The sequence below is a fragment of the Camelina sativa genome, chromosome 2 (genome assembly GCF_000633955.1).
Source record: "Camelina sativa cultivar DH55 chromosome 2, Cs, whole genome shotgun sequence".
NCBI lineage: Eukaryota > Viridiplantae > Streptophyta > Magnoliopsida > Brassicales > Brassicaceae > Camelina > Camelina sativa.
Window position 1 is genome coordinate 15,551,292 of NC_025686.1, and position 11,337 is coordinate 15,562,628.

The 11,337-nt window shown below is 33.8% G+C and overlaps 1 protein-coding gene across 14 annotated transcripts; it reads left to right on the plus strand.

Annotated features, from left to right (window-relative positions):
* LOC104725648 lies at positions 3,718 to 10,834 on the plus strand. Of its 14 annotated transcripts, none has more exons than XR_757961.1 (10): positions 3,718 to 4,309; positions 4,883 to 5,066; positions 5,563 to 5,606; positions 6,534 to 6,619; positions 8,505 to 8,645; positions 9,159 to 9,279; positions 9,626 to 9,876; positions 9,979 to 10,021; positions 10,273 to 10,416; positions 10,516 to 10,834. XR_757961.1 is itself a non-coding variant. In XM_019235347.1 (5 exons), exons 2-5 carry the CDS (start codon positions 4,950 to 4,952, stop codon positions 10,670 to 10,672), a joined length of 402 nt encoding a protein of 133 aa, XP_019090892.1. In that variant the 5' UTR covers positions 3,718 to 4,309; positions 4,883 to 4,949; the 3' UTR covers positions 10,673 to 10,834. The 14 variants fall into 14 exon arrangements, 4 of the variants coding, with proteins under 4 accessions (XP_019090892.1, XP_019090893.1, XP_010442653.1 ...); XR_002035038.1 differs by having other exon boundaries at positions 10,273 to 10,356; XR_002035039.1 differs by having other exon boundaries at positions 10,315 to 10,356.

Consider the following 11,337-nt stretch of genomic DNA (forward strand, 5'->3'; position numbering starts at 1 on the left):
AAGTGTCTAAGACAAACCCCTCTCCCTGCATTCGGAGTTAGAAGCGTTGTTGTGGGCCATAGAGCGGATACATGCTGTCAGGATCGCTTGTCAACATTTCGAGACTGGTTGTGCTGAGTTACTCACTATAGTGAAGTTCCCTGAAGATTTGTCGTCCTGATCCAATATGCTCGATGAGTTTAACTCGCTGGAGTCTTTCCCACTATTCTCTATCTTTTAGATTCCGTGTGCATCAAATACGCAGGCGGATTGTCTTGCCCGTGCGTCGCGTTCTCTTATCTCTGAAGTTTCTTTGGTAAACCCTTTCCTTTTGGCTTGAGCAACTAACCGAGGAATTTACTTTTAATTTATTGTATGGTTGAAAAAAAAAGTAAGTAGATACACTTTTAGTTAAAGAAAATAGTTGTAGATGAGTTCAAAGTTATTAAAATTAAATTTAATTTAACAAAGAATATATATTTAATTCTTTTTGTAAGTAAAAAAAAATATAAAAGTAAAGAAATAAACTTTCAGTTATAGAAAATAGTTATTTTTGTTTTTGCTATAATACACTAATGTATATCTATTTACAAATCTACTATCTACATTACCACTAAAAGTGTATTTGTACCACTAAAAGTGTATTTGTACATACGAATATATTTACTATTTCTTTAGTCTTTACTACTACCAACAAATTGTTTTTATGAACACATTAAATAACCTATTATATGTCTCTTCACTTTAACATTTTTATAGTTAAAAAACGCATAGGTTAATCTTACATACTCCAATCTTATATATTACAATATTAGTCTTTTTGAATAAATTATTTGATTGGTGAAAAAAATATGGGACAATCTATTTTTTTTTTAATTCAACAATCTTTTTCATTATGTAAAGGTGAGTATTTACATTTTCCTAGAAACAGTAATTAATTGTATAATTTTCACAATCATTTTTTTATCTTATATAAAAATTATTCATTTTTCTTGTAAAATTAGCAAGTTAAAATTAAAATAAGTTTTAATTTAGAATCTTATGATATATATATATATGTATATAATGATCTTTCTAAATTTTAAAGCTGTTTAAATTTTATAATTTTTTTTATAATTACCTTTTAATATTTTTAAAACTGTTAAAAACAAAACTTTTGTTTTACATTTGGAAGTTTACAAAGTTTTTTTTTCAAAGATTTTAAATAAAATTATGTTTTTTTTTTCTCTATTTTCCTTTTATATAAAACTTTTTTATGATAGATTTTGAATTTTTACATTTTTATTTTTTTAAATATCAATAAATTTGGAATTGACATGTGTCAATATTTGAATGATACAATTGACACATGTCACGATCTTGTTAACGAGTAACTTTGACATCAAACTTCTATACTATTAAAAGGGAAGTATTTTAAATAAAAAGGCATAGGGTTAGACATTATTACAATGAAATGCCACTGAAAACAGAATAAGAATATGTATAAATCCTGTAGCCAAACAGATATATTACATGAGTTATATTTAACCAAAAAATCGGAACCAAACAGTACCTTATCCGGATCATGTATTTAGGCAGAGTCTTCCACCGAAACTATAATTTAGGAAACTAGAATTACAAAAAAATAAGTTGATAACACTTTTTAGAATTTGATTTTTGATTTTTTAAAATGTTGAGATACTAGGGGGGGTGTATTCAACTTGATATTTTAAGTGATTTGTGTAAAAGTTACAAATCCTATGTTATTCAATCATGAATTTTAAAAAGTCTCTTGAAATCCACTGTTATTGAAATGATGATTTTAAAATCTACTTTAAAATCCACTGTTATTCAAAACAGTTTGTGGATTTGGATTTTAATAAGTTGTAGGGATTTTGGAGGATTTGAGAGGATTTGTTTAGTTAAAAATACACAAATCCAAATCTCATGGTTTTAGGTGGGATTTCAAAGAATTTTACTATAAATCATATCAACTTCCCTAAAATCTATCAAAATTTCAAATTTTCTAAATCCCATCAAATTCTCCAAAATCATTATTTCAATACACCCCCCTAGATATTTACCCGCGGTACACCGCGGGATTGTATTTTTTGTTTAGAAATGCAAAATAAAATTTCATTATTATATTAACTATAGATATATATGATATATTTTGTATTTTAATCTACTATAGTTTTACATCAATACATTGTGTAGTGTATAATTTCCATTGTCTACATATAGTGGTTTATCTATATACATTTTTTTTATAACAATTTATGTCAGCTCGAGCCCCGCAGGAGTATATTTATTAATAAAATCTCTCTTCCTAAGTTATGCTGATTTGGAGAAGGTAAACTCTCTTCCTAAGTTATGCTGATTTGGAGAAGTAAATTTTTTTTTAACAATTTGTGTCAGTTCGGGCCCCAAATTTTTTAAAAATTAAATTTATTATAAACAGTTGAATCACTTGAACTTTCAAACACATGAAAATAAGTTATTATCAACAGTTTTTTATAGAATAGATTAGTTAAATATAAAATATATAATGCTAATGGGTGTTAGTCCAATACTTTTGGAAATTTGACTAGGAGAAAATCTTTTTAAGTTAGATTCCTAATTTGATATTATTTAAAATAAAAGATAATTATAAAATTAATGTTAATGGCATGATTGTAAATAAGTTCCAAATCCAGGATTTATTTCATAAATGTCTTTAAAATGTATATATAGATTATTTAGATTGTATAATTTTAGTTGGATAATAATATGTGAAATAAATAAATAGATAAATATACCAAAATAATACATAGAGAAATATTATACAATGTATCATTTTCAAAACTTATAGAATGACCTGTGGACAATTATTTTATATAACTAAATGGAAAAATATTCGATTGTGCATGTACATATAGATAATATTGTTTATCGTGATTGATTTTGTAGGATAAAAGATTTTGCCAAATATCAGTTTCAGAAAATAACTTAACTGTCTTGAAAATATTAGTGAAAAATATACAAGCAATCTGAATTATATGGAAAGTTTATCACCTATAATGAAATCTCTTCTCAAATTCACATTATTTTTCTTTAATTAATATAACTTTTCTTTTCTTTAAGTAGGACTACCTATAATGAGATATTGTTTCCTAAACTATCTCCCTTAGACATCTCCCTTAGTATCCTTTATGGAGATTAAGGTCCTAAATATTAAATTTTCTTTTATTGTAATCAAAACGTAAACATGGTAATATAAAACAGATTTCATTGATTTCTTTAGATATCTCCCTTAGTTTCCTTTATGAAGACTAGGGGAAACTCCGGGCTACGCCCGGTATAATAATTAATATGTTTGTTTTCATATAAATTTATTGATATATACAATCTTTCATCATAGTTGATTATTTTAAAATTAACCTACTTGTTGAAATGTTATATCTATTCATATAAATGTAACTTTTCATAAATATTATAATTTTGGTGAATTTCTAAGATCAAACTTTGACCAACATTAGCTTTTTTTTTTGTTTTTATTATGTCAAACAATTTGCACAACATGTTTATGTCTGGTATGATAAGATTATAGATTTTATCCTTAGATTCTTCTGAAACAGAAACTATTTGAAATATTTAAGTGTGACAATTATTTTAATATGCTATCTGATAAGAAGTGTAATTAATTAGACTTATATATTTGGGTTTTCAACAAAATAAAATAAACAATGACGGAAATAAAGACAATGGCTACGTCACAAATTTGAGATAAGGTAAAGTTCCTTTTTCGTTTATCAGAGGGTAGGGGACTTTCAGATTATGTAATTTTCATTCGATTCCTATGCTCGATGTCTTTCTATATCTCTTGCCATCTCCTAATTTAGTCTGCGAATTGCCACAAACTACCTAACTTGTTGTCTGAAACGAAGAGGAATACGAATCAGTTTTGGGAAGAAGAAGAAGAGGAAGAAGACGCATTAGTCTATTTTCTCGTCTCTCTGAGTAGCTTTCGTTGTGGAGCTCTTTCCCGCTTTGTAGCGATGTTCGTCCTCAGAGTTCATTCAGTTGACTTGGAGCGAACAATTTCCATCGAAGAAGAAGCCACAGGTTTTACCTACGCATTGAAGAGATCTCAGCCTCCTCTTAAACTCATACAACCATCATCATCTCTCAAAATCACCGTACGCAAAGGTCTGATCCATTTCTACCGGAACTCTTCTCACAGCTCCCTCTCTAACCCTAGATTCCGATCCACCACTCTCTTTATCGTCGATCCAAATTACTTTTCCACCCTCGATTTTATCCGATTCTGCGATTCCCGCATCGCTAATGTCTCCGAGATCCTATTCATCAGGTTCGTCGAAAGCTCCATTTCTCTGATTGCTTGATTTGATTTGTTAAGGCCTACTATGATTGTTGCTAAAATCTCTGTTCATCCTCTTAATTTGTTCGGCTTAAATCAAACAATTTCATAAATTGCCTTTAGCAGTTTTTAACTTTACATTAGAATGTTGATACCTTTTCTGTCGATTTTTGAATGTGTGATTTGGTATTTGATCTCACATGGCGAATCTGCAATTAAGGCAGAGAGATTGTTATTTGTATATTCATCATAGACACCGGGTGAGCTATGAGCAACGATAGATTCTAAACTATGAAGGTTCATTTAGCAGATCGAGTTGACAAATTCTAGACTTGATAATGTGTCGGAATTGAAGCTTTATAGTAGAAATCATATCGGTACGTTCGAAAGTACAAACCTGATGTAATCGATTTAAGCTTAGATCAATGAAAGTGTTTAGATCATTGTAGCTCTACATATTGGGCAATTTTGTTTTGCATACAACCATGGAATTATACATTCATGGTGGTAGATGTGCTTGCAATTGAGGTTGTTGATATCATCGCGTCCTTTGAATGTTTGTAGACAGATGGTGCACTCTTCATTTTCTTCTTCTGCGGTTGGACGTCTTTTAGAAGTCTCTAGATCGTGAATGAGGACGTCGATGTCTAATCTCGCAATGGCATGGAGGGAGAAATCTGTGATTGTGAAACTTAGAAGAATAGACCTACCTGTTGGAGGTTCTGCCATTCGAACTGCATTGAAGAAGGTGATGAACCTTGATGTCATTTTTGTTGCGTCGATGTCTTCGATTTCATGATATGATAGAATGTAGTGTAGGTTGCTGCTCAAGGTTTGCGAGGTAGGTCCGCCACCGTTTGGTGTGTAAGGGATGCGTATGGTGATGTGGTTTTGATTTGTGTTTGGTCTTCTGATAATGACGGCGATTTCATTAGATCTTTGAATGGTACTGCTGATAGTTTGGTATGAAAAAGTAGAAATGATGTTTGGGTTATCATCCATGGTTTTTTTGGAGGTTTTTGCTTTTTCTATTTTGGTGGTCTTTGCATAAGAGTGACTGTTTATTTATATTAGAGCGTAGTCGTTTAGAGTTCTATGGATGGTTGGTAACTTTTTTTTTTGTTCGAATTCCTTCTCCTTCATTGCCATAACTTTCTTATTTATTGACAATATTCAATGAATCTTGGTGAGGCGGGTGTTTGATGTTTAATACTCCATAGTTACATATTTTAAACCTTCAACAGGGAAGCTGATCTGGCGAAATTGTAGTCGTGTTGGTGTAAATCAGGTATACTATGCTGGTTTTGTTTTTTGTGTATGTCGAAGTGCTCTTTTCTTTTTATGCTTTCGTGATATAGTTGTTTTGGTTTTTCACAGGCTTTTCATTTAAATGGCTATAGGTCCATTGAATTGTATTGATTGTTGTTTGGTGGTTTTAGGTAGTCCAACAACGTTTGTGTTGGAGTTTGGTTTTTTTTGTTTAAATGGGCCTAGATTGTAAAATTTACCTTCTCGGCCTTTATTTTTTCTTTATAAAAGATGGTTTGTAGATTATTTGTCTCATTGACTAAGAGCCGAAGCCTTTTAAAATTGTATAAGCCCATAGTTGTTTTTGTCAAGTTCTATATTGGTTGATGTTTTAAAAAAATTTCTTATTTTGTCGGTCGAACCAGACCTGAGTTGAGGTGTTAGGTATTCGTTTTGTTAATGGTTTTTTTTCCCTTCATATGTCGGGTTAAGACAATTCAATGGGGGTTCTACCTGGCTACCATGTTTCCTTTTAAATTAAAAAAAAAAGTTTGTTGCCGTTATATGACATTGTAAGTTACTAAGTTTGCTTTTCTTCAATCTGGTTTCTATCGGTGTTTGTTTTATTTGTAATTCTTTGTGTATCGGTTCTGTAAATCAAAGTTTTCTATCTTTCTATTATTCATTTTTTCAATTTTGGTTTTTGTGAATTATATTTGTAGGTTATGTTGGGGGTTCGTTTTAAAATTAGTCTTTCTTTGTATTTTTTGGGTTTTTTTAAAGCAGTAGATGTTCGTTTTCTTGTTTTTTTTGTTTGGGGTGTTGTTTGCGTTTCGTTTTGTTTAGTTTTGTTTCGCTGTTGTTAACTTTTTTTTGCGTTTTCTAAAATTGAAGTTGTGCGAGATGAAAAACTCCAGATTTTCTCTTTGTTAAAATTGACTTTAAGTTTTTTTTTTTAAAACTGTAGGAAACCAAATCGAGAATAAAGAAGAAGTTGTTATGTCTGGTTTACAGAAACATGGCTAATGGAAGTTTACATAAGATCCTTCTGATGTAAGATCTGTCTCTCTTCTTGTCATTGTTGATCTATATCTGACAGTCTTTTTTATCCATCCATTTTCTCTGACTCTGCTTTCTTCCTTTTGGCTACACCTGCATATGTTTGTGATTATCGACTGTGGTCAGTCGGTTTTTCTTTTTTTGGTTTGCATTGAAATCTAGGACTCTTGGTTTGGATCATTGGATAAAAATTATTGAGTATTTCTTACTGTTGGTGTTTTTGAAGGTGGGTCTACGGTTTGAACTTTGATGGAATTAGATCCTGCACCAGTAGAGAAGAGTGTCAGTAAATTACTTTTGTTTGGTAGTCAGTGTACAGGTTTACCATTGTCTTTGGGTAGGTCATTGTAGATTTCTTTGTAGACAATATTTGTAATGCCACCTTTTTTAGTTTCTTCTCCTTGTAGAATAGTGAGGCCATTAGGTGATGTAACTCTAGAAAGAGCAATATAGAGTTGTCCATGGCTAAAAACTGGAGTTGGCAGATAGAGGACAACATTCTTTAAGCTTTGACCTTGACTTTTATTAATTGTCATGGCATAGCAAACTCTAACTGGAAATTGTCGTCTTCGAAGTGTGAAGGGATGATCTGATTCTGGGGGTGATAAAATAATCCTTGGTATGAAAACCTTCTTTCCAACATGTGTTTCTGTAACTATTTCAGCTTCTAGCACTCTTTCTCCTAAATTAGTTACTATCATTCTTGTACCGTTGCACATTCCTTCCTTTTGATTTATGTCCCGTAGAAGCATTATTGGGACTCCTATTTTGAGGGTTATCTTGTGCTTTGGCAAACCAGGAAACTCTAAAGAGTTTAAATACTCTACAGGGTATAGTGCTTCATAATCTGCTCTCACTGTATCCGCTTTTCCTATGCTATCTGAGCTTAAATATTCTTTTGCTTCTCCTCCAACCTGAGATAACATGTAGGCATTTATCTCATCAACATACTCATTCCTTGGAGTTAGGATTGCTCGTTCAGTCAAATATTCAAAGGTGGTGTCGGAGCTTTGTTGTAGCGGATATGCGGCTTCAGTGATTTGTTGGAGTTGATTTCCTTTTGGTTTTAAAAAAAAAGAATCGTGAACTTTTACGACTTCACCATCATCTTCATCCTTCGCATCATCTGTTTCACATGTTGGTGCGGTTCCATTTCCAACAGTTAGCAGCCAAGCTGCGAATCTTGTTTCTGAATGGTGTAGTCTCATGTTTGTTTCCAGCATATATACTTTGCAAGAATTCCATATATATGAGTGGCTTATAGATGCAAGTACTGTATCTGCTCTTGTTCCATGTGGTATCACCGGTAGGATCTGCCTAAAGTCTCCGCCGAGTAGGACTGTTTTTCCGCCAAAAGGTTTTTCGTTGGCTGAACAATCTTCTGTGGAGAGCAAGTCTCTCAATGTTCTGTCGAGTGCCTCAAATGTGTGTCGATGAGACATAGGTGCTTCGTCCCATATGATTAAGTCAGTTTTGATTAATAACTCTGCAAGCATTGTACCTTTCTTAATCTCATAGATGGAATCTTCAGTAACAATTAGAGGTATCTTGAACCTTGAATGGGCTGTCCTTCCACCAGGGAGAAGCAACGCTGCAATGCCAGATGAAGCTACAAGAAGGACCATCCGTTTTTCTGATCTTAATTTGGAGATTATTGTCTTGTAGACAAATGTCTTCCCAGTTCCCCCAGGGCCATAGAGGAAGAATAGTTGTCCCATATTGTTGTATACGGATTCCAAAACTGCCTTGTAGACATTTTCTTGTTCTGGATTAAGTTGGTTGAACAGTTTCTGATGTTCTTCTCCCTCTTTTTTTACATTGTACTGCTGTTCTTGTCGCCATAAGCTGTTTCCTAATTCTTTTAGGACTTTTAAATCAGGTTTAGGCATATCATTGAAGTCCATGAGTGATCGTTCATGTTGGTGGAGGATTTGTTCTATCTCGATCAAAGTATAATGTTGCAGCTCATCCTCTTTGAAACTCATGGTGGGAAATCCAAAAGCTCGCCGTTGCTTGTCAGGTATGTCATCTGACATTGATTTCCACGTCTGTTCCCACAGTCGTAGTGGGTTTGCTACTTCACAGTATATGAGCAATAGTACAAACAATTGGCGTAACTGAAAAGCTGTTGCCCATTGATTTGCTTCATTCATAGCATGATGCCACTCTTTATCGTTGTCTAGCAAACCTCTAGCATAGCATGCTGCCTTATAATCTGCTTGAATTACCCCTCCTACTGTTTTGATGTCATCAAAGTTTCTTGGCCCTCTAACAACATTGAGCAATATCCTAAGATAGTATAACTCACTAGAAGTTGGGTGAATATTGACTATTCTCCCTATTGAGTAACCCCGTTGTCTCTTATGCCATAATTTTTTATCATTGTCCCAGACAAAGTGAATTGGAAATTCGACATACGTATATTGTCTTGCTTCTTCACACTGGTCACACATTTCCATCCATGTTGTAAACATTGTCCTTTCGATAGTAGCTCTTGATAAGACATATTTCAAATTCGCTGTCTGTTTGTAAGCCACTGATTGTCGACCTTCAAGATGGATAATCAATTTCTTTACCGAAGGCTTCCTTTGGTGTATGTGAAATGCAAAAATGCGCCACATAGCTTCACAAGCAGAGAGATATCGACAGTCTAGGTACTCTTGAATTTCATTTCTTTCCTTGACAACCCTTGGTGTATCTTGATTGTTGCTTGTGTTAGTAGTACCTTTCTCGATCAAAATAGTAGCTTTATCCACACCTTTTGTTACATATTTGAAAAGATACTTCACAGCATTTGAAGTGTTGCACCATTCCACGTTTATGTGAGCTTGATATTTTTTAAAAATAGGAAGATTGTGTGGTATGACAAAGCGATTATCCAACCTTGTTCCTCCTTTGATGACAGTGTTGTCTTCGTTAGGACGTCGACGATATATAATATACCCAGATTGGTCAATTGTGGTGTACTCATTGTAAGGTCGGGGATACTTTTTTGTGCAGACTTTGTTTGCCATGCAAGGAGACGATGGCCTATCCATTCCACAAGGTCCATGCATCATGTGCTTTTCCACCAGTTCAAATCCAAGTGGGTCTTCATTTTTGTTGGGTAGTTCCGCAGAAATGATTGCATTTATTTGGCCAGGGCTTGGTTGTTTCGGTGTGTTATCTAACCATAGAAGTATATGAGCATGTGGGAGGCCACGTTTCTGGAACTCAATGGTGTGTAGCACTGAATGAAATGTGAAAAGCATGTAAGTAAATAAGGTTTTTAATGGATTTATACATAAATTAAGATTGACAACGTACCAGCAATAGATGGACTGAAGAATGTGCCTTGTTCGAGGTCTTTCAAGAGTTCATCGAGTTTCATTTTGAAGACACGACATTCAATATCAGGTATGTCGTTCGCTGATGTGCCTCCATAAGTTGCCAAATAATCCTTTATTTCTTGCCAATTAGGGTTTGCAGTCATTGTGATGAATAAAGTTGTATTACCATATGCTCTGACATATTGCCATAGCGTCATGATATTTCTCTATCATATATCGAGGTCCCCCTGTAAAACTGGAGGGCAAAATTATTCTTTTCCCTACTTTTATGGCTTCAGTGTCACCTTTACTCACTGCATCAAATACATTGTTGTATAGGTCAGCTCTTAACTGTTCTTGGTTGTCTTTTGCCCAGCGAAGTCTTTCTTGCTCAATGACTGTGTATACATCAACAACATACTGGTGAAATAAGCGTCCTGACTTTATGATTGTCATTCCTTCCGCCAGTCTTGTTTGGATTTGGTAAGCATAGAACTCTCTGATACTTATGTATGTCCTTCTTCTTTCGCCATTTTGTGTGACTGCATGGGGTTTCTGTGTGAAACCCAAATTCGCCAAAAGGAAACAACAATGGATATTGCAAGCTCATGAACAAAGGATGATCGTCCCTAATTTCTTGCAAGTGGCCTGTCTGCAATTCCAAGATTACATCTCTGTAAGCGGTAGTAGCAGTTATATCTCCCACAATAAGACCCGCAACTTCTTTCACTTGAGGTAAATCATACTGCTTACCTTTACTTCTTTGACCAACCAATCTCATTCTTAAGTCTTGGACTTCTTTTGCTTTGTATCTATCTCTTGCTTTCCGGAAGAACATACACAAACAATTGTGTTCATCTAACATCTTAAGCAAGCCGACAACTATATCCTCTTGAAGGTCGTTTCCTGTGTTTCTTTGTGACATTGTCTTCAATTGATTGGAGACTTCATTTTCTGTATCAAAGATATACATTTGCAGAAACTTTGGTGAGTCGCCTGGCAAAGGGATTAAAGAACCAATGCGATGATAATTTTGGCCATGTATCCTGAAACATGGTGGGCCTTTTCCTGATGTGACAGTATGATCTATTTTGGCACCCATTGATGTGAATGCTAGCATAGAATTGTAGATTCTTATGTTCATACGAAATGAGACGCTATGTTGTAGAAGGTGGTCGAGATAAGCAGGAGTTTTTCTGATTGGTGGTAGTTTAACTCGTCCTTGACCGCAACATATTGTGAAAAGTGGTTCTCCAGTTATGATATCATCACCCATTTTCTCTGAATACCATACTAATGCATTACAATGGCTGCATTGTAAGATTGGGTTGTCTTTTGCCATAGATGTTGTTGGATAAATAGTTACAATATAGTCAATTTTTTCCTAGTGTTAAAGAAGGATGA

Excerpts from the sequence above, each read along its gene's own strand:
- LOC104725648 (XM_019235347.1), top strand. The coding sequence starts at position 4,950 with ATGAGGACGTCGATGTCTAATCTCGCAATGGCATGGAGGGAGAAATCT. Across the intron at positions 5,067-6,533 it reads TTCGAACTGCATTGAAGAAG|GAAACCAAATCGAGAATAAA; the intron begins GTGATGAACCTT and ends TTAAAACTGTAG. Across the intron at positions 10,357-10,515 it reads TATACATCAACAACATACTG|GAAACAACAATGGATATTGC; the intron begins GTGAAATAAGCG and ends ATTCGCCAAAAG.